The 22475-nt window shown below is 53.5% G+C and overlaps 2 protein-coding genes across 2 annotated transcripts; one reads left to right on the forward strand and one right to left on the reverse strand.

The window, feature by feature from the left end:
• Positions 1–12698: 12698 nt before the first annotated feature.
• On the forward strand, positions 12699–17472 carry IL27 (interleukin 27). Its single transcript, XM_024744185.1, has 5 exons — positions 12699–12833; positions 14901–15073; positions 15158–15256; positions 16138–16296; positions 17182–17472. Exons 1-5 carry the CDS (start codon positions 12803–12805, stop codon positions 17434–17436), a joined length of 717 nt encoding a protein of 238 aa, XP_024599953.1. The 5' UTR covers positions 12699–12802; the 3' UTR covers positions 17437–17472.
• APOBR (apolipoprotein B receptor) lies at positions 16952–22093 on the reverse strand. Its single transcript, XM_024744182.1, has 4 exons — positions 21877–22093; positions 18894–21536; positions 18540–18802; positions 16952–18449 (listed from the first exon to the last, which is right to left on the reverse strand). The coding sequence occupies exons 1-4, from the start codon at positions 21931–21933 to the stop codon at positions 18380–18382; spliced, it is 3033 nt and encodes a 1010-aa protein (XP_024599950.1). The 5' UTR covers positions 21934–22093; the 3' UTR covers positions 16952–18379.
• Positions 22094–22475: the final 382 nt, after the last annotated feature.

Raw genomic sequence — 22475 nt, forward strand, 5'->3', positions numbered from 1 at the left:
GTCCAAGATAAGCACACATGAAAGATGATATAGAAAGGTCACATGTTGTTGTTGTTCTGGCCTTCGGTCCAGCTGAAGTCCCAGCTGAAAGCCATCCCCAACCTCCAGACACATGTGTGAAGGGAGCCTTGCAGATGGGTCCAGCCCCAGCCGTCAAGTCACCTCCAGCGACTGAATCTTCCCAGATGAGGCCTGAGATATTGTGCAGCAGAGACAAGCCACCTCCAATTCCCAACCTGCAGAAACTGGGAGCATAATTAAATGGTTGTTTCACACCATTATGTTTGGGGATGGTTTGTTACACAGCCATAGTGACTGGACCAGCCTTAGAGTCCCCCAGACCCATGTCCAGATCCGGCCTGCAAACTTGGCTGTGACCTGGGACAAGTTATTGTTTACCTGCATCTTAATTTCCTCATCTGTAAACACTCACCTCCCAGAATGGTGTTTTATTGTTGTTGTTGCTGTTGTCTGTTTTTTGGTGTTTCTGCGGCTTGCGGGATCTTAGTTCCCTGACCAGGGACTGAACCTGGGCCCGGGCCCTCGGCAGTGAAAGCAGCAAAAGCCTGGAGTCCTAACCACTGGACCGCCAGGGAATTTGCACCTCCCGGAATGGTTTTGAGAATGCAAGGAAACTGTGTTTTTCAAGCACTTAGCGGGGTACCCGAAAAAAACCTTAAAAGGGCGGCACAGTGGCAGCAGACAGCGTGGGCTCCGGGCCCAGACTCCATGGGTTCAAGTCCCAGCTCCCTTACCATCTCTGTCCGACCTTGGGCTAGTTACCTGACCTTTCTATGCGACCGTTTCCCTGGTGTAAAATAGGAGTGCCAATAAAATTCAATATAGGATTGTTGCTGTGAATGGGTTAATGCTGTGAAATGCATGGGAAGCACCATGGGAGTGCGTTGTTAAAACAAGGATACAGAAACATGGGCCAGGTGTGCAGGAAATGTGATCTGTCTGTTGTTTAATTGAATTGATATTTCCTGTTCCTTTTCTGCTGGCGGCAGGTGTTTGAAGGGGTCAGTTTGTGTTTTTATCTCTCCTTTTCCCAGGGCTCCCAGTAGCAGAGTTGAGAAGGGACATGGATCCTCTTGGCCTTGACATCCTCTGTACACTGGCATCTGCCAAGATGTCCCCCCTTCTGCCTTCCTGTCCTTTCTGTTTTTTTTTTTTCCTTGGCTACGTTGGGTTTTCATTGCTGTGCGCGGGCTTTCTTTAGTTGGGGTGAGCGGGGGCTACTCTTCATTGCGGTGCACGGGCTTCTCATTGTGGTGGCTTCTCTTGTTACACGGGGCACGGGCTCTAGAGCGCAGGCTCAGTAGTTGTGGCGCACGGGCTTAGTTGCTCCGCGGCATGTGGGATCATCCCGGACCAGGGCTCGAACCCATGTCCCCTGCATTGGCAGGCGGACTCTTTACCACTGCACCACCAGGGAAGCCCCCTTTCTGTCTGTTTTTTACTGTCAGCCCACACAGCCCCTCCTCTTGGTCTGTGTGCTCTGGGCCACCTCACACAGCCTTTGTGTCACACTGGGGTGTAGAGGCACGGCTGGGGTCTGTTCACCTGGAAAACGGGGTACAGTTCCTTCCATCCTCAGATCTCACCAAACTCTTCAGGACAGGCAGGACACAGGCACCCTTTCTTAAGGACACATCTGTTCTAAGATCTCTCTGTGTCCTTTCCAAATTCCTCCTTCCTCCTTGACTTGGGGAGTATTTTAAAATTTGCCCACTCCCCACCCCATCCACCTTGCTCTTGTGTCCTCGTGATTCTCTGTGCCTTGAGTCCCCTAAGGCTGTTGAACTAAAAAGGAAACTTCAGTGACATCCTTTTACTGTAGCCATGAATGTCCTCCCTCAGTAATGGGATGAGTGTAAAGGAAGATGGGGAAAACTCCACCTTGATTTGTAGATTAAAATATTAGGGCTTCCCTGGTGGTGCAGTGGTTGAGAGTCCGCCTGCCGATGCAGGTGACACGGGTTCGTGCCCCGGTCCGGGAAGATCCCACATGCCGCGGAGCAGCTGGGCCCGTGAGCCATGGCCGCTGAGCCTGCGCATACGGAGCCTGTGCTCCGCAATGGGAGAGGCCACAACAGTGAGAGGCCCGCGTACCGCAAAGAAAAAATAAATAAATAAATAAATAAAATATGTGTATATATATATATATTATACAGCCACGATGACTTTTATTATCACACTGAATATTTACCAAAGCCCTGTGGAAGGGGAAAGACTTGGGTCATGGGTTCACCACCTGTCACAGGCTGAGCCAGGAGTAGACCAGGTGTGCCAACAACCACACCCAAGCTTTCTAGAGTTCTGTAGTCTTCAGGGAGTCTGGGGAGAGCAAGCAAAGAAGCAAGAGCACCTCACCACCCGCCCCCACCGATCCCCTGAGCAAGCAGCCAGCCTTGACAAAGGAGACCATTCCCCAGAGGCTGGACCCGGAACCCAGATCTCTGCACCTTCTTTTCTTTGTAAAGCAAGTTCTCTTTGCTTTTCTGATTACAAAAGCAGCTGATGCTATGGAACAGAAGATAACCCCTAACCTCTTGTTCCGTCCTCTTGACCAAACATGTTCTCCTTCCAACTCTGGCAAAACACTTAAGTTATAAAATTAATCACTTTGTGTAATGTTTGCACCCGCTCTGTGCAACCTTGTCCTGTTCTCTCTTTTCTGGAGAATAGTTTGGAGAGTTGTCATTTTAACTGTTCAAGGAAAGAATCATTTATTCATTCGACAAATATTTCTTGAGCCAGGGAATATTCTAAAAGCTACGGATACCCTGGTAAGTGAGCTCTTTTCTCATGAAATTTACATTGTAGTGGGGGCAGACAAACGATCACAAGTGAACAAACAAAAACAAGAATTTCGTCCGGCTTGTGCAATGTAAAACGCCTTGGTTGGGCTTCCCTGGTGGCGCAGTGGTTAAGAATCTGCCTGCCAATGCAGGGGACACGGGTTCAAGCCCTGGTCCAGGAAGATCCCACATGCCGCGGAGCAACTAAGCCCATGCGCCACAACTACTGAGCCTGCGCTCTAGAGCCCACGAGCCACAACTACTGAAGCCTGTGTGCCTAGAGCCCGTGCTCCGCAACAAGAGAAGCCACCGCAATGAGAAGCCTGCGCACCGCAACAGAGAGTAGCTCCCGCTCGCTGCAACTAAGGGAAGCCTGCGCGCAGCAACAAAGACCCAACGCAGCCAAAAATAAATAAATAAAAATAACAAACAAACAAAACGCCTTGGTTAAGGAAAGCCTCACCAAGAAGGTGGCATTGAAGCAAAGACCAGAAAGAAGTTAGGGAGTGATTCATGCTAAAATTCCTGTTTATTTCCTTAAGAGCACGTAGTACCATCTGACATACTGTATATTTACTGATTAATTTATTGTTTAGAGTTAGGGGAGGGGAACACTGGCAGCTAAGAAACCTGAAGCCATAGAGAACAAACTTGTGGTTGCCAAGCGGGGGGAGGGGGGTAGGAGAGGGATGGACTGGTAGTCTGGGGTTGGTAGATGTGAACTATTACATTTAGAATGGATTAACAAGGTCCTACGTATAGCACAGGGAACTATATTCAATATCCTGTGATAAACCATAATGGAAAAGAATGTATGTCTGTGTGTAACTGAGTCACTTTGCTGTACAGCAGGGATTGGCACAGCATTGTCAATCAACTATCCTTCAATAAAAATAAATAAATAAGAAACCGGAGGCAATGAGAAGGGCTGGAGGCTGAGTGACCACAAGCAGAGGGTGAGGGTTGGCAGGGCCCTAGGGGCCAGGCAGGTAGGCCTAAGTGTCCTCTTTTCTGCTTATGTCTCACCCACCCTCCCTGCAGTCAGGAGCTGCCGCCCCACTCCGTGGAGGAGATACGCCATCTCCACCAGGAGTCTCTGTGGTCATTGTCAGAAGGCCTCTCTGTCACCATCCTTCTTACCATGGCTCCCAGCTGCCCTTTTGACCCAGTCCATATTCTTGAGTGTGGCATTCCAGGACCTCCATCACCTACCTGCGCCTTAGTGTAAGTGCCCTCTGGTTCCCCTGCTTCAGAGCTGGTACCTGGCACTAAGTAGGCGCACAATAAATATTCACGAATCAATGCGTCAGAAATAGTCTCGCTTAGCACAGGGAACTACATTCAATATCTCGTAATAAACTATAATGGAAAAGAATCTGAAAAGGTGGGACCTCAGGGCTGGGCCTCTTGCTGTCCCTCATTTCCGGGCCTGGTTTCTGTTTTCTGGTCCCTCTTCATTCCTTTGTTTATTCATTATAGGTCATATGCACTAGGGGTTAAGAGTATGGACTCTTGTGACTATAGTTGATTACACTGTATTGTATAATTGAAATTTGCTAAGAGAGTATAACTTAAATGTTCCCCTCCACACACACACAAAGATAAGTATGTGAGGCGATGGATGTGTTAATTAACTGGATGGGGGTAATCCTTTCACAATGCAAATGTATATCAGATCCTCATGTCGTATGCTTTGTTATCTTTTTTCTTCCAATTTTATTGAGATACAACTGCATACAACACTGTGTAAGTTTAAGGTGTACAGCGTCATGATGTGACTTCCATACATCGTGAAATGATCGCCACACTAAGTTTAGTGAGCATCCATCATCTTATATAGACACAAAATTAACGAAATAGGAACAATTCTTTGTTGTGATAATTGTTGTACTCTTTAAATAACTTATGATTTTATTTGTCAATTATAACTCAGTAAAGCTGGAAGAACAAAAAAGAGTGTGTACTCTCAAGCCATACTGTTTTGGTTCAGATTTCAGTTCTGTTACTGTCATTTAACCTCAGTTTCATACTCTGTGAAATGGATTGTTTTGAGGATTACCTGATTTTATGCATGTTAAGCCATTAGAACAGTGTCTGACATAAAGAGAAGACTCAGTAAATGCTAACTGCTATACCAGGCAGTAGAGTATAGTGGTTAAGAAAGCCAGATAGGGGCCTCCCTGGTGGCACAGTGGTTAAGAATCCACCTGCCGATGCAGGGGACACAGGTTCAAGCCGTGGTCCAGGAAGATCCCACATGTCATGGAGCAACTGAGCCTGTGCTCTAGAGCTGGCGAGCTGCAACTACGGAGCCCATGAGCCACAACTACTGAAGCCCATGTGCCTAAAGCCCATGCTTTGCAACAAGAGAAGCCACCACAATGAGAAGCCCACACACAGCAATGAAGAGTAGCCCCCGCTCACCACAACTAGAGAAAGCCTACGTGCAGCAACGAAGACCCAGCGCAGCCAAAAATAAATTAATTAATTTTAAAAAAAAGAAAAGAAAAGGAAGCATGGGGAATTTCCTGGTGGTCCAGTGGTTAAGACTCTGTGCTTTGGGCCTCCCTGGTGGCACAGTGGTTGAGAGTCCGCCTGCCGATGCAGGGGACACGGGTTCGTGCCCCGGTCCGGGAAGATCCCACATGCCGATGCACGGGGGGTGGGTTCAATCCCTGGTCAGGGAACTAAGATCCCCACATGCCCCACGGTGCGGCCAAAGAAAAAAAAAAAGCCAGACATCCTGGGTTTAAATCCCAGAGCTGCCATTTACTAGCTCTGTAACCTTGGGCACAAAATCTTAACCTCTCTGGGCCTCAGTTTCCTCTTCTGCATGAAATGAACATGAATAATAATACCTACAACACAGGGTTATTGTGAGAATTAAATGAGCCAATAGCTGAAAAATGTCTGGCCTATATAAGCATTTGATTAAATTTTGATTACAATTTTATTCCATTTAGTGTAAGCTCCATGAAGCCAGAACTTTCAGTCGGCTTCATTCACTGTGTATCTCTAATGCCTAGAACAATGCCTGGGATATGCTGAGCTGCTCAGTAAATATTGACCAAAAGCAGCTACACTGTTTTCACTCTGTTCTTTCTCCCTGAAGTGCTCTCCGCACTGGATCTGACACAGTGCTCTTTCTACTACATAATACTATTTGACTCTGTCATGATTTTTAAAATCTAGTCTGTGATTTTTGACATTGGAAATCAACAGTGAAGGTAGATCCAGGCAGGAGAGGGGACATATGCTACGAGTGGCAGAAACACAGTTCAAAATAGCTGAAGCAAAAAAGAGGATTGGCTCCTGAAACTGAACATTTCAGAATTAATTACTTCAGAAGTGTCTGGATCCAGGAGCTCAAAGTAAATCGTCATCAAGATTGTCAGCTCCTTCTCCAGCTCTCAGCTCTACTTTCCCATGCATTGACTCCAGTCTGAGGCAGCATCTTCCCTCATGGCAGATTCAGCTTGACAACCTTCCAGTTTAGTCATCTCCTCCAAGAGAAAGCCTCTTTCCCGACAGCAAGTCCAGCAAGTCCCTCTCAGTGTGTTGTGTACCCATCCTCGAATCCTTCATTGTAGTGAGAGGTGTGGGGGCACCCTGACTGGCTGGGCCTGGGTCATGTGCTCACCACGAGGGTCAGGGTTGTCAGCCTCAGGGAGAGAGGATGGATAATTCCCCAAAGGAAAATCCAGATACTTTATTATATTTTTTAATTTAAAAAGAAAGAATAAAAAATAATTAAATTTTTTTTAAAATAAAAGAATGGTGGGCAGGTGGAAATGACAGACGGCAACTGCATCCCGAGCGAGGCTTTTCTCTCCTTATCCTCGTACCCACTCGCCAGTTGACAATCTTTGCTTTATGAGCTCTCTCTCTCTATATATATATAGCCGTGCAGCCTGTGTGACTTTAGTTCCCAGACCAGGGATTGAACCCATGTCCCGGCTGTGGAAGCGTGGAGTCCTAACCACTGGACCGCCAGGGAATTCCCAATGAGCTCTCAATATTAATAGCACTTTCCAGTTTCATGAGCACCGGAGCACATGTTCATGTGTCCTCTTTCTCTGGGAGAAAGGTATTGCTATGCCCACTCTCCAGGTGAAGAAATGAAGGCCAAAGAGTGGTTGCTGTGTCTCCCAGTAAGTTACAAAGTGCTCTGCTTTGTCGTGTCTTCTCTGGTTTCACATCGGGTCAGTCTGCTGGGCTAGGCAGCTGCCTCTGTGGGCAAGGACCAGGGTTCCCACACCTTAACATTCAACCCTAATTCTGTCTTCCCCTCTCCAACCTCAGAGCAGAAGTATGGAAGGAGTGGACGTTGTTCAGACCAGCACTGCCAACAGGACCCAGATGGCTGATAAGGTGGGTGGATGCTCAAGGTCTGGAGAAGACTCTAGGAGTTCGGGAAGGGCCTGGAATATGTAGAAAAATTGAAAGGCTAAGAGACTAACATCTATATCTTCGGGTTGTAACAGGGTCTTAGTGTAGGTGGCAATGAGATTGGACAGTTCTCAGAGACAGAATGAAGAAGGCATTTATGAGATGTTGAGACCTGAAGGAGGGACAAGGAGCCAGTTATTTGAAGAGCTGAGGGAAAAGTATTCTAGGCAGAGGGAACAGCAGGTACAAAGGCCCTGAGGTAGACATGTGCCTGGTGTGTTTGTGGGGCAGCCAGGAGAACAGAAGAGGTCAATGGGAGGGATCACGAGGACACTGTAAGCCACTGGAAGGGATTTTGCTTTCACTCAGGGTGAAATGAGGAGCCATGGGAATCAGTGAATCAGTTGTGCAGTTAGCCTGCTGGGACCCAGGACCAAAACTGAGGTAGAAGGAAGAAAAGTGGGTGAGCAGAAACATATATGTTGCATACATTCTTTTGCTCAGATCAGATGGTACATAAAAATATAAGCTGTGAGTGTGTTCCATTCCTGGGGAGTGAACTGGGGGGCTCAAACGCAGGGTTCAGGATAAGCAAGGGACACAGCAGTCAGGGGTGGCTGAGACCCCAAGGAGGCTGCCAGGTGAGGGCCGCCGGATTGGGTGGGGCCCAGTGTCAGCCTCAGAGCTTAGGGCTGCTGGAGGACCTGGTGTCTGCCCGGGGCCTGCCTGCCTCTCTCAGACACCTGGCAGGGCCTGGCCTGGGGCTCAGCCCGGAGCCTGTCTCCATTCCAAGTCCTCTCCATAGGGAAGCTTGATGAAGCCCCACCCAACTTAGGAAATGAGTCCCAACCAATGGTCCTGAGAGCTGAGGCTGTGCACACTGTGGCCCAGGGCCTGATTGGCTGTTTCCCTGAGGCGTCTGCTTCTGGCCGGAACTCTGCTCTGATGCGTCTCTGGGTTACCAGATGCCTTCTGCCTGGGGTCCCCCACCTGCACCCTGTACCTATCCGAACTTCCTAAGCTCTAACTGTAGCCTCTTTACCCTCTTCCTCCAACTCTTCTTTGGCTTTTCTTTGCCCACTGATGACAACCATCTCAAGTATTTATTAATGACAACTAGCATTTCTTGAGAGCTTCCTTGTGGGTCAGGCCTTATACTAATACCAATAGCTAAAACCTACGGTCTTACCACGTGCCAGCCCCTGTTCCAAGCACTTTATAAACAATAGCTCATTGAATCCTCTAAACAGTCTTATGAGTTTGGATTATTTTTCTCATGTTATAGATGATGAACCTAGGCACAGAGAGGTTAGTTAACTTGTGTAAGATCACACAGCTACTCAGTGGCAGTGCCAGTCATTTATATGCATAATCATCACAGCTGTCCTATCTGGCTGGTAGGAGTAGCGTCCCCTGCCGGGTAGAGGAGCCAAGCACAGGGAGGTTTCCTGCCTTGACCAAGGTCACCCTGGGAAATGCTGGAGCTGTGAAAGGTCTGTCTGACTCCCCAGTGGGGCCCTGACCCTTGAAGCCCTGTACCTTCCCAATTTTGCCTTCACATCTGGGCCGAGAGGTGGGCAGGGCTGGGATCGCAGGCCTCATTTTCCAGATGGGGAAACTGAAGCCCAGTGTGCTTAGGCAGAGCAGAGCCGGGACTTGCACCGGGACTTTTCCCCCCCAGGCTGGTGTTTTTTTTCTCTGCAGCCCTGCCTCAGGAACTGTCTTCCTGGCACTCAACAGACCTGGCTTCCCACCTTCTCCTCACACCCTGCATAGCTCAGTCTTCCTGCCCCTGCATTCCTGTGTCATTTACATAGAACACCCAGCGATGAACATCTAGTCCCTGGCAAGGTGCCCCCTGCACTCCCTTGCTCTCAGCCCTCCGCGCACCGCACGTGCCTGCCTGGCTTTGAGAGTGCGGTGGTGGAAAAGGGGGGGGGGTAGGAAAAAAGAAGTGAGACCGAGTGTGAGAAACCCTTTTCCCCTTCCAGGCTCCTCCCGCCCTGCCCCTGCAACCCCAGGGTCAGTAGTCCCATAAGAGACGCTGTATTTAGAGGCGGCCCCCAAGGTGGGTGGAAGGGGGTGGGGCACCCAAGCTGCCTTGCTGCGGCCTTGAGTGCACGCTGCAGAATAAACCCTAGGTGTGGTGTGCAGCAGGGCGCATGCGTACAATGGGTCCAGGGATTAGGGCTGGGATGCGGGGCTTTATTCACCTCTACTCTCCTGGGAGCGGGTGGGAGCTGTGCCTAGCCTCAGGGACCTCATCACTCGTGTTTGGGAGACTCGGAGGTGTGGCCCCAGCTCCAGCCTGGCCTCACCTCCCCCCAGCCTTCCCACCTTCACTGAAGCCCATCTTAGTTTCACCGAGGGGTTAGATCTGGAAGCTGAGATCATTGGGGCCCAGGGATTCCCCTCGCCAGCCCAAGCTGAAAATGAGGGACTGGAGTTCCAGTCTTCATTCTGTCACTGATCTGCTGTGTGACCTTGAACAAGACTTCCCCTCCCTGATTCCATCCTGATGTCACATCTGAGGCTTCTAACTTCTGCTTCCTGAACTCAGGACTCCCATGCAACCCCATGGAGTGCCCCACACGGCCAGAGCTGTAACAGGGCTTGGAAAAGAATCAGAAAAATTGGTGGATGGTTCCTCTCTCTCTCTCTTTTTTTAATCATCTGGGTTTTAATTTCCCTATGTAATAATAGTGGCAGCATTTGAAAATTGTGATCACTTTCCAATGAGGAAACTGAGGTCCAGAGTAGGCTAGTGACTCACGTGAGGTCACCAGAAGGGTTAGCTGCACACCGGAGTCTACAGCCCTTTCCAGCAGTTCTCATCCCTCACCACATCCCTTCCATTTCCTGCTGGCCCCAACCCAAGCCTCAGCCTACTAGCAAAGATCCACTTGTGGAAACAGGCCCAGGGGGGCAGAGATGGGCCAGGCCCATCCTCTAAGGATATGGACAGAGGCTGGCACTGCCCTCACTGACCCTCTGGCTTTTTGCCAAGGATCTAAGATCGTCAACCCACAGCCATGCAAAGCAGCCCAGGTGCCTCCTTACCCCCCTCAGCACCTGACTGAAGCCTTGGACAGACTGGGAGAAAGCTGACTGTGAGACTTCAGGACTCTGGCTGCTCCCAGACCTGCTGTTCCATCCAGGCAATTTACAGCTCACCAGCCATGAGCAGAACCTGGATTAGACACTTGTGGCAGAATATAGATTTGTTCAATGATTTATTGAGAACCTGCTGTTGTTAGCTACTGGGGATACATCAGATCACAGAACAGGCAAAAATTCCCATCTTTGTGGAACGCATATTCTAGCGCATGGAGACAGACCAAAAAAAAAAAAGAGAGAGAGAGAGAGAGAAAGAAAATGTTCAATATCTAAAAATGTTTGATATCTAAAATGCTATGTAGAAAAATAATGCAGGGAAGGGGATAGAGAGTTCCAGGGGCAGGGCTGCCCTTTTTCAGGGTAGTCAGTGAAGACCCCATTTATAAAGGAGATATTTGAGCAGAGTAATAAGGAGAGAGTGAGCTTTGCAGATATGAAGAAGAATGTCCTAGGCAGAAGAAACAGCAAGAGCAAAGGCCCTGAGGCAGGAGCATGGCTGGAAAGGTATGAGTGAGGATAGAGTAGGCAAGATAAAGAAATGTGAAATGTCCATTGGAGACAAGATTTATGGCAGGAAGGGATGAGCCACTCAGGGGAGAAAGCCCATGCCAAGGGGTCTGGGCACAGAGAAGGCTGGGGAAAGAGAACTCTGGAGAAAGCAGTGAGGGCATTCTAGGCAGGGAGACCAGCTTGTGCAAAGGCAAAGAAGCAGTTGGTGCAGCAGGGAGAGGGCTGAGGCACGAGGCTGGAGGAGTCAGCTGCAGCCAGACCGAGAAGGGCTGAGAAGCAGCAAGGGCTGGGAAGTCTCTGAGAAGGTTGGGAAGGCCAGGAGGTTGTAGTCAGAGAGTGGGAGATGGGGTTCAAAGTTTGAAAGGTAAAGCAGTTCTGGATGATGGCAAAGAGTCAGGAGCGGCTGTGGTTGGAGGGGTGAGTGGGTGGCCGTGCCTCCTGGACAATGGCAGGACTTGGGGATGTGAGGAAGACCAGCCAGGGCCTCTGCCTGTCCTCACCATCAGTCTGAAGATGGATGGGACCCCCCCAGTGAGGAGCACCAGCTGCATGGCATGTGGGGGAATGGGCTGCCACCACTGGGGGGCACTGTAACGGAAACTGGTCTGGGCTAGGCAGGTGCCAGCCGCTCTTCCTTTTCCTTCTCCTCCTGCAGCCCTCTGGGATTGCTCCCCCGCTGGTGCTGGTACTTCCCTGGCAGTTGCTCCCAGGCGGCCCTGCCCAGGCACAGCTGAGGAGGTAGGGTATAGGAAGGGGAAGCCCCCTTGGTTTCTGTCTCACAGCAGGGACCCAGCAGGGAAACCCCATGGGTCCTAAAAGGAAAGTGGCAGCAGTGGGCTTGGGGGAAGACCAAGAAACCCCCATCTTCTCCCTGAAGATGGGAAATCCAGGGTGGGGCTGAGGGCGGGGCTGTGCTGGAAGGAAGATCTGTAACCAGCCCTGACGGCCCCTGACAGCCGTCTACAGAGCAGAAACACCAGAACTATCCTGGGACCTGGCTGAGCCCTGATCCTGACCTCACAGAACCCCAACCTGGCCACAGACTGAGCCCTGACCCTGGTCATCAACTGAGCTCTCATCCCAGCCCAAGCCTGAGTCCTGACCTGAGTCACAGGCTCAGTCGGAACCTTGGCCGCAGACTGAGGTCTGTGCCCCATTTGGATTGAGCTCTAAGCCCAATCCTAACTGGCCCCTTGCAGAGGCCCCAGGTCATTGATAGCTCTGACCCCAAACACAGGCAGAGGCAGGATGTTGGTCCCAGACAAAGCTCTGAGTCCAGCCCTAGACCAAGTCCTGATCATAGTTATAGACTGAACGCTAATCCTAGGTCTGCCTCTGGCTGAAGTCTGAGCTTGGCCCTGAACGAACGTGTTCTCATCCAGCCCTGACCCTGACTATAGACTGAACTCTGACTCTGCCCAGACTGAGACCCCACGGCCTCACACAAAACCCCATCCCAGCTACCCACTGAGCCCTGACTTCCCTGGCACTCCCTCCCTCAGCCATCTGGTAAACCAGAAGAGAGTAAGGATGACTCAAAACCCCAAGTCCCCTCTAATGGGCAATCCCCTTACCTGGCCATCCGTCTTTTGAAGGACAGTGAGCTGGTGATGGCACTAGGATGATGATGACAAGGAAGACAAACAGGAGGGGGTTAGAGTCTCTGGGATCTAGCAGCAAGCAGAGCAGGGTGGCTCACCCAAGAGTGGGGAAGTGAGGGCAGGGCTGGACCTGGTAGAGCAGCAGGGAGTCAGGAGCTGCGATTGACCGAAACCCCAGCTTCCCACCACCCTCACTGCACCTCCCACCCCCTCTGGGAAGGGAAATTACATTTCCCCATTTTAGCAAGGGGTGGTGAGAGGGAAGACTGAGTGAACACAAAGCCGAAAGTACAAGCAGGACGGAAAGTGAAACCGGGCGCAGCCCCCAGTATAAGACTCCCCCTGCCCGGGAGATGGCTGTCCAAAGAGGCTGGCCCCACCATGGGCCAGACGGCAGGCGACCTTGGCTGGCGTGAGTTTGAGGCCAGGGCTGGGGCAGAGGGGTGGGGGGTTTGGCTGAGACTGGGCAGAGGACGGGTGAACTTGCCTGCTGTGGATGGGCGCCAAGGGCTGAGGTGCTACTATGTGGGCAAGACTAAGGATACAGGATACAGCTGACTGGAGGATGGGAGTGAGCCAGGCATAAACTGGGGAGAGGGGATGGGGCAGAGGGGTAGTGATCAAGCCAGGGCTGGGCAGAGGATGGGGCAGGGCAGGTTGGCTGGCATGAATGGGGGGACAGCGTTCTGCAGAAGAGTGGAAGTTTGGTGAGGGCTGGGCTGAGGATGGGAAGACGACTGGCATGAATGGGGAGAGTCGGGCGGGCGCTTTGACCAGGATCAGGACCAGGCGCATAGATGAAGCGTTTATTTGGGGTGAATGAGCAGGGGCCAATCAGCTTGGCTGAGAACTGGGTCTGGCTAGAGGAAGAACAGCCGGAGCAGGGGGCTGGGGCCAAGGAGTCAGCAGCCTAACTGGGTCAAGGGTCTGGAGTTTGAAGATTGGGAGGAGGTCCAAGCTACAGATGGTGGCTGAAGAGCTCAGAGGCTGGAAAGGGAGCTCTAGACAGAGGAGCCGATGGTAGGGTCAGGGTAGGGACCAAGGGCTGAAAGACGGGGACAGAACCTTCAAAGGCCGGGCGAAGGCCCCAGGATTGGCTGCAGAGGGGAAGGAGAAACCAAGGGAAGGGTCTGGGGGCTCCAGAGCTCAGGCAGAAAGCAGGGGGTCAGTAAGAGACGGCACAGCTCAGTTCTGGGTGGGCACTATCCACCAGGGCCTCGGGGTGCCCACCCATAGAGCTAGGAAGAACCCCAGTCTGCCTTAAGTCTCCAGGGTGCCAGAGCGGCCCCCAAGCCAGGGAGCCTGAATGCTACAGATTGCAGGCATGACCCACCACCTGTGTTAAGTCCATGGGGGTAGTGGAAGCGCCCAGAATCTCCCCTTAGTCTTCACTGAGAGTACATTTCGAGGAGCAGAGCCCAGGGCCTAGAGATCAAGGATGGATAGGAAAGAGGCATGGAGAGAAGGGGGGGCAGGAATAGACTTCAACTTAGTGACCAGTTTTGGTTTGGGTTTCGAGAAGAATTGTGTAACTCCCTAGTGATTGCTAGATTTCCTCTCCCTGAAGAAGAAACTGCCCTCTTCCCAGAGCTCCAGCCCCACTGCCCCTCTTCCTTCTTTCCAGGAAATGCAGGGCAGGAAGCACTTTCAGAAATCAGCCAGTCTGACTCCCCCATTTTACAGATGGGAGCCTGAGGCACAGAGATAAGACATGACTTGTTCAAGGGAAGAACCCAAGTGAGAAACAGAGGTTCAGCCTCCCATTCCAGACCCTCATCCCTCTCCTGGCACCCCGTGCTCCTCCCACCCTGCGGAGTGATCTACCTGCCTTGGGGGAGGCTGGACCAATCTGTCCTTCCGACTCCCTGGGATAGAGCCTCAGCAACATCAGCCCACCCCTGGGGCCCTGGTTCAGGTCATCAGAGCCGCCTGGCTGAGCCTGGGGAATCCTTGGCAGAACAGACCGTGCCCACGCCAGGGGAGGTGGCGGTCTCCTCTGAGTTCCCTGGGGAAGCATGCAGGCTCTGCATTTGGGCAGATCTGGAATCCATTCCTGGTCCCCTCACCCTCTGGCTATGTGCCCTTGGGCAAGTCAACCTTACTGAGCCTCACTTTCCCCATCTGCAAAATAGGGAGAATAATAGCACCCGGGCTGCCACATACCCTCGTGCAGTTTGTTCACTGAGAAAGACACTTGGCCAAGGGAGATAGTGGGGTTCGAGATGCAGCCCGAGATCTGCTTGCAAAGGCGGGCACTCTGTGCAAGACTGTGTCTGCCTGGGGGAAGGGGCACTTCCTTTCACTGTACAGAGAGGCCATACGGTGTCTCAACAGCTTGTTAGTGGTTTTGAGGGGTCAGTGAGATGACACACAGAGCGTGCCTGTAGCACAGGCTCAGAAAAGGCACGGTCCCTTCCCTTTCCTGAGTTCTTTTCCAGCTCTTCCCCTCACCTTGCCCGCCCCCTCCTTATTGCTCCAGGGCTCAGCCTTTTGCTACTCTCCTTGCTCCTGGCTCGAGCTGGTGTCTGGGGATTCCCGAGGCCCCCAGGGAGGCCCCTCCGGAGCCTGCAGGAGTTGCAGAGGGAGTTCAAGGTCAGCCTGCATCTCTCCAGGAAGCTGCTCTCCGAGGTTCGGGTCCAGGCCCGTGACTTTGTGAGTCTCCCTAATGCAGCTGGCTCTGGGGATGGGAAGATCCCCAATCCCCTCGGGCCCCCACTAAAAGACCTTGCCCCATAGGCTGAATCTCACCTGCCAGGAGTGAACCTGGACCTTCTGCCCCTGGGAGAGCAGCTCCGCAACGTTTCCCTGACCTTCCAGGCCTGGCGTGGCCTCTCTGTGAGTGGCGGACTGGCGGGGTGGGACAGGCAAACTGGCAATAAGGCTGGGTTGGGGGGATGGAGATAAAGTTGGGGATTGAATTGAAGATGGATTTGCGGATAAATTGAGGGAGAGAATCTGGATGAGGCTGGGTAGGTCACTGAATATAAAGATGAGGCTGGAATAAAGAAATGGCGTTAGGAAGAAGGTAAGAATGAAGCTGAGCAAGGAAAGATGTGGGGATGGGAACAGAATGGGGTTGGGGTTAGAGGTTAGTATGGAGGAGGTGTGGAGCTGGTGTTACGAGTGAGAATGGTAAGAGGTTAGGGATGGGAAGAAGGTTGGGGATGAGAGTGAAAATGAAGTGGGGGATAGAGAAAGAATGGGGATCACTGGTGAGGATGGGAATGGAATGGGGTTGGGTAGAGTTGGAGATGGGATGGAGAGATGGTGACATTGAGGCTGGACACAAGAAAGAGGGTTGGAATTGGGATAAGCATGGGAACAAGGATGGGAAAGAAGTTGAAGACAGAATGAAAACAAGTGAGGAGATGGAGATGGGGTGGGGCGGTAGAGAAGGGAATGGAATGGGGTTGTGGGTAGAGAGTGACAGAAGGATGGAGATGGGGTTGGGGGTTAGAGATGACCTCGGGTGTGACTGAAAATGAGGTTGGAAAAGGATATAGGATAGAGATCAGACACAGTGGAGATGGGAATGGTGATGAACATAGGAAGGGAGTAGGGATGGAGATGTGGTTAAGGATGAGAATAGATATGGGTACGGAATGGGGATTGGAGTTCATGCTGGGAATGGGACCCAAATACAGAGGAGATTGGGTTTGAAGTGGGTCATCCTTGGCCTGAAGGTCTTTCCTGATGCCTTCCCTCCCCTTCCACAGGACCCAGAAAGACTCCGCTTCCTCTCCATGACACTTCACCCCTTCCATACCCTGTTGGGAGGGCTGGGGAGCCAGGGGTTCTGGACCAGTTCAGAGAGGTTGCAGCTGTGGGCCATGAGGCTGGATCTCCGAGATTTGCAGCAGCATCTCCGCTTCCAGGTAGAGTGCCCACCCACCCTCCTCGACCCCCAGAGACGAACACTCAAAATTGAGGCTCATTGGTTCCCTTTGAAAACACCCCCTGCCCAGAGGTAGGATAAGTCTGGAAGGAGATGCTCCAGATCCTCTGAGTGTGTGTGTGTGTGTGTGTGTGTGTGTGTGTGTGTGTGTGTGTGTGTGTAGGTGTACCAGGTCCTACCTCTGCCCCCTGAACCTCTGCCTTCTCTTGGGGTCTTGGTCTTGAATGAGAGAAGCCAGGACAGCATCTGGCATCAGCAGGCCCTACAGCAAACAAAGTATGTTCCCTTCTCCCTCATCCTCTGACATCACCAGATTCTCCTGAACATTTCAAAGGGAAATAGGAATTTTACCCTTAATAAAAGAATAGAAAATGAAAGCATAAAAACTAACCATATCACCTTTCTGCCCATTTCTGATCTTAAGACGACGCTTAAGAGAGGAACTTCCAGTTCCCTGGTGGCCTAGTGGTTAGGACTCCAGGCTTTCACTGCCAGGGACCAGGTTCTATCCCTGGTAGGGGAACATCCCGAAAGCCCCATGGCACAGCAAAAAAAAAAAAAAGAGAGAGAGAGAGAAAGAGAGGACCTTCCAGAGTCCCCAGTCCCCCAGGCAATCCTGGATGAGTGAGAGCCAGTTCCATGAGCACCATCTTGCTCTGTGACTTCCATTTATTTGAACCAAAAACAAAATCAGGCAGCTCACATGAAACGATGACATAATGAGGATGCGAAGTAGGGGTTGTCCAGGGAAACCATGCCCTTGTGGTCTCTGATGTCACTCTGCACCACTGGGCACATAAAGAAACAAGGATTCATTCGGGGTCTCAGGCGGGCCATTCTCTGACCCATGGGTCTCTCCCCACAGGTGCTGGCTGCAGGATTCAACCTCCCTGAGGAGGAGGAGGAGAATGAGGAGGGGGAGGGGCTGCTCCCAGGGGCTCTGGGCAGTCCCTTGCAGATGTCAGCCCAGGTGTCCTGGCCCTGGCTCCTCTACACCTACCAGTCGCTACACTCCTTGGAAATTGTCTTGTCTCGGGCGGTGAGGGACCTGCTGCTGCTTTCCCAGGCCGGGAACCCAGCCCAGGCCTTGGGGTTCCCCACACCCAGCTCCCAGCCCTGATGGACGGTGACTTCTTAGCCCCTTCCCTCCACCCATCAGGACTTGAGGACTGGAGTCTGGGCCAGCAGACAGGCTCCGGCTCATCTGCCTTAGACAAGGCACGACTCCACTGTTCTCCCGCCCCAGACCCTATCCAATAACTTAAGGCCCCTCCAGTCCTTGCCAGATATTTATTTCTTAGATATTTATTTATTGTTTAGAAAAATGATTTATTTATTGTTTCGGGGACCTGCTAGTCATCCTCAGACTAGGCTGCCATGCTGGGTGCCTAATAAAGCACTCTCACCCTCTCTCTGCCTCGGCTTCTTTTCAGAGAAGGGGTCCTGACATGCAAAGGGGCCCTGGAACAGAGTCTGCAGCTTCTGGTTACCCTGGACTCCTCTCTGATCTTACATTTTTGGGGTTCCTGGCCCACCTTCCCCCACTCTGGCTTGTTCAGCTGGTGGCTGCCGTAGTAACCAGCAGAGTTCTGAGACTGAGCTCCCACTTTGGAAGCTCAAGGCAGCTGGTCTGCTTCTCTTTGGTTGCAAATGGAGCGCCACCGGCCCTCCTGACCTCTTCCTCCAGGCCGGCTTCAACCCCAGAGGTTTGCATTAGTCCTACACAGCTCTCCAGGGCCTGGTGGGGGGTTGAGAAGAGAGGGAAGGCTGTGGGGAGAACTGTCTCTGTCCTCGCTCAGTCCTCCAAGCAGCTGAGACAGGTTGGGGAGGTAGACAAGGCAGGCCATCAGAGAGAAATGACCCCAGCGGGGCAGTGGTCCACCAGCCCCACTGGAGAGTCAGACTCTTTAAGTTCATGGTTCTCACAGACATCTGGTTCTGTCTGCTCCGTGAATGACACACCAAGAAACTAAGGCCCAGAGGGTGGAAAGGATGCGTCCAAAGCGGCAGAGGGAGTCAGGCTGAGCAGCGTTCAACCCAGCCTTCTGAGCCTCACGTCCCAGTCACTGGGGCTTTGGCTGGCCCAGCCTGGCTCGCAGCTCCTGCATCATGCCAGGGTGTGCCAGGCCAAACCTGCAGACGGAAGACAGGCCGTGGGAGCTGGTGTCCAGATGCCGTCAGCCTCCTCCCCATCCCAGGCCGGTCACCTCCCCCTGTGCTTACCTCTGTCCCAGGGGCCCTCTGGATGGCAATGGAGTCCCTTCAGGGCTGGAGGAGCTTGGCTCCGGGGCGTGCTCTGGCTCGAGAAGTCTCTGTTCGGGGGCTACCAGCTCTTCCTCCGGTTGGGGGCTGGGAGGCTCCTGCGGTTGCTCAGGGGCGGGGTGCCGTCGGAAAGAGGGCCGGGAGCGGCGCTGTGAGGAGCTGCGGGAGAGGAGGGCTCGGCTCCTCGGGACAGAGACGTCCAGGAGAGCCCCGGGGAGCAAGGCCTACAGGGAAGAGGGCACGGGGTACCACAGGGCCGGCTTCAGCTTCGAGATTCTGCTCTGTCCAGCCCAGGACCCTACCTGGAGCCCTCACCTCACTCCAGCTGCTGTGAGCATCCCTGCATTGTCCAGGCTCAGCCTCTGCGGGGTCCTGGTTGGTTGACTGGTCCTCTTGGCCCTGGACGTCCTCCAGGCCTTCTGGATCAATCTCCTCAGCCTCTGCCTTTTGGTCTCCAGTCACCTCGATATCCTCCACCACAAGGGGCCTTTGTGCCTCTCCCTCGGGGTGCTTGTCCCCGTGCTGCCCCTCACTGCTTTGCCCCTGCTCTGTCGCTTGCCATCCTCCAGCCTCTTCTTCCCACAGTGTGTGCCCTCCTGGGAGGCCCTCTACCCTCACCACCTGGGAGCCCGAGGTAACGCCATCCATCCCCCAGCTTCCTTCTGCTACTGCGGATTCCTCCACCTCAGCCTGCTGTCCCCCGGGCTCACCCTCCCGAGTGGCCTCAGAAGCCTCTGCTTGGCCACCTCTGCCAGGTGCCTCCTCCTCTGCTGAGCCCTCCAGGCCAAACTCCTGCCCACCTGTTTTCTCCCCCTCTGCAGCCACTACCAGGTCCTCACCTCCGCCGGCTTCCTCTCTCCCTTCTGAATCCCAGTCTCTCCCGAACGCTTCCTCAGCCTCTCTGCCGGGCCTGTCCCTAGTCCCAGGAGCCCTTCCATCCAGAGCTGCCTTATCCTCCACGATCTCGGTAGCCGAAGAATTTGTCTCCATGTCATTGCTGTCCTGGAGACTCAGAGGCTCTGCCTCCAGCCTCCAGCCTCGCCTGGATGTTCTGTCTGCCCCCCAGGGCACGGCGGCCTCCACCTCCTCCTCCTTGGTCTCTGTGGCGTCTGACTCTCCCAATGACTGGACGGTCCCTGCTTCTGCTCCCTGCCTTCCACCCAGCTCCTGGTTCTCTGCTCCAGGGGCCTCCCCCTCCTCCGCTCCACACCAGGCTTCCTTTACTTTCATCCACTCCCCGCCTGCCTCTGGGACCTCTGGTCCTGCAGACTCTCGGCCTCCTTCAGCCTCCGCCACCGGTGCCTGGCCTCCTGTAGCCTCCTCCTTCCCCTCTTCAGCATCTGCTTTTTCCTCCTGGGTGTTCCCTCTCTCCACATCCCTTCTTCTGTCTTCCCAGGCTTCCGCCACAGAGCTGTGAGGTTCTACATACCCCACGTTCCTGGGATATTCCTCCAGGCTCCTCTCTGTCTCCTCTCTGCTCAGGGCTGGAACGCTGCAGAGTTCTTCCTTACATGCCTGCCCTTCCTCAAGTTGCTCTGTGGGGGTCTGGGGGCCTCCCACCAGCTCAGGTTCTTGGCCTTCAGTGACCCTGTGCTCAAGGCCACCCCACCCCACCTCCAGTGCTTCTCCCCTGGCCTGAGCCTCTTCCTCACCCCTCTCTCCGCTGAACTCCTTCTTGGGCCTGGCCTCTGGCATTGCCTCCAAGTCAACATCACCTTCAGCCTCATTTGCTGCTTTGTCCTGGAGGAGCTCAGCCACCGCAGCCCAGCAACTCTTCTGCTGTTGCTCGGCGTCCTCTGCCTGCACCCCCTCCTTGAGACTGGTTTGAGCAGCCCTGATCTCTGAGTCTTGCCTCTCCACAGCCTCTCCCTCAGCCTGATCTGCCTGGCCCTCAAAGCCCTCCCCTCCCTCCGCCTCTGACTCCTGACTTTCCTCAGCTTCCCTCTCTGCTGCCTGGTCCTCGGCCGCTTCTTCCACTCTCTCGGTTCCCAGGGCCTGGGTCTGTTTGGGGAAGAGGCTCACTTCAGCCTCTCTATTCTCATCTACCTCCTCCTCCTCCTGGCCTCCCTTGGAGGTCTCCTCTAGGGCCCAGACTCTCCCAGTACCCTCTGGGATCCTTTCTCCTGGGATTGCCCCATGTTCAGTCTCCCCAACCCCTGGGAGGTCAGCCTGCTCCCTGCCTGAGGTTTCCCTGTCCTCAGATTCTGCCCCTGGCTCCTGTGTCCCCTGTGCCCTTGTGCTTCGGCCACCCCTCACCACTACCACCTCTTCTTCCCTCCCAGCCCCTTTGGCCCCAGGCCCCTGGATCTCCTCTGCAGCTGTCTCATCAACCCCCTGCTCTGATTCCTTTCTGCCCTCTGCCACCTTTTGCCCGTCAACACTCGCCGTCCGCTCAAGCTCCTTGTGCCAGGTCCCCTCTGACTCCGCCCCTCCAGCCACCCCTGGCTCTGTTGCCCTGACCTCTTCCTCCTCCTCCTCCCGTTCCCAGGTTCTCAGTGTCTCCTCTCTCTTCACTTCCTGCTCATCGGGCTGCTGACTCTCCTGGGCTTGGCTACTCCTGTCTCGACCAGCCTCAGACCCTGCCTCAGATTTCCTTCTGGGCTCCAGGGGGATACTTGAATGCTGGCATCTAGTGTCCGTGGCTGCCTCCCAGGCCCCAGTGTCCTGCCTATCTGCTTGAGACCCATGGGAGCTGCCTTGTCCCCCACCCCAGGTCTGTTCTGTAGCTGAGCTTTCCTCCTGGCATCTTCCAGCCTCCCCAGGCCCTCTCAGCCCTCCATCCCCCTTGCTTTGGCTGCCTCCAAGGCCCTCCACGGCCTCCTGGGCTTCCTCCTCTACCTTCCCCCCAAGGCTTCTTGCAGCCACCTCCCGCAGTTCCTCAGCTGCACACGCCTCCCTCCTCTCTGCAGTGGGGACATCATTTCCCATAAGGTAGGAGACAAAGGTGCTGAAAGACTCCTAGAAGAAAAGACGGATGGGGACAAAGGTATTAAGAGGAAGCCCAGCCCTCTCCCTCGGGGCCCTGGGCCAGAGGGACTCGGGAGAAGGAAGAGGGGTTCTAGGATCTAGGAGGACGAGGGGGACAGAATCTGCAGAAGGAGCAGGAAACGGCCTAGATTAGAGGTGTGTGGATGTGTTTGTGGAGATGAGGGGATTGAAATCCAGAGAAGATCGGGCTAGCAGGCTGCCTGATTGTGGGGAAGGAATCTTGAGTCTGAGGAGAAGCTCAAAGGGAGAAGGGAAGGTGAGGCCCCAGGGAGCAGGGTGAAAATCTCTGGCCTCTCTTTGCCCCTCTCACCAGTGCCCCCCTCAAGGCCTGATGCAGCCCAGGGAGATGTAGCCGGAGGAAATCCATCCTGTCTGTCTCTGTCTGTGTGTCCAGAAAGCTGACAATGATTGTCCCCACCCACCAAAACAGTCTTCCCCAGGACCCAAGACACTTCCTCTTCCCCTGTCTCTCCCTGACGCATCCTCACCCCGAGCCCTGCCCACCTTCTGCAATGCCCACAGCTGCTTCCAGCCCAGGCTGGGAAGTGGGTGTATATCACACAGGGGACTCAGGTGGTGTACATTCGGAGCTAAAGGGCAAGGGAGGAGGACCGAAAGGAAAAAGCAGGAGCAGGAGACCTCAGAATTGGGGAGGGGGGAGGGGGCATGTGGCAACTGCAGCTCAAGTGACTCAGGTCTTATATTTACACCTCAGCCGTTTCCGTCTCCCCCAAAAGCCACAACCTCTCTGTGAGAGGAAGCTGGGGTTTGTGGTTCCTGTTTTGCCTGGGGACAAGGAGTAGGAATGAGGAGGGAGCTGGTAAGAGCTCTGGCTTCTCATTTCAGGGTCATTAATGCTTCCCCAAGAGGAAGAAGGGGCTGGATTGGTGGCTCCAATACCCATTCCCT

The sequence above is a fragment of the Neophocaena asiaeorientalis genome, unplaced genomic scaffold, assembly GCF_003031525.2.
Source record: "Neophocaena asiaeorientalis asiaeorientalis breed wild unplaced genomic scaffold, Neophocaena_asiaeorientalis_V1.1 scaffold91, whole genome shotgun sequence".
Taxonomy (NCBI): Eukaryota; Metazoa; Chordata; class Mammalia; order Artiodactyla; family Phocoenidae; genus Neophocaena; species Neophocaena asiaeorientalis.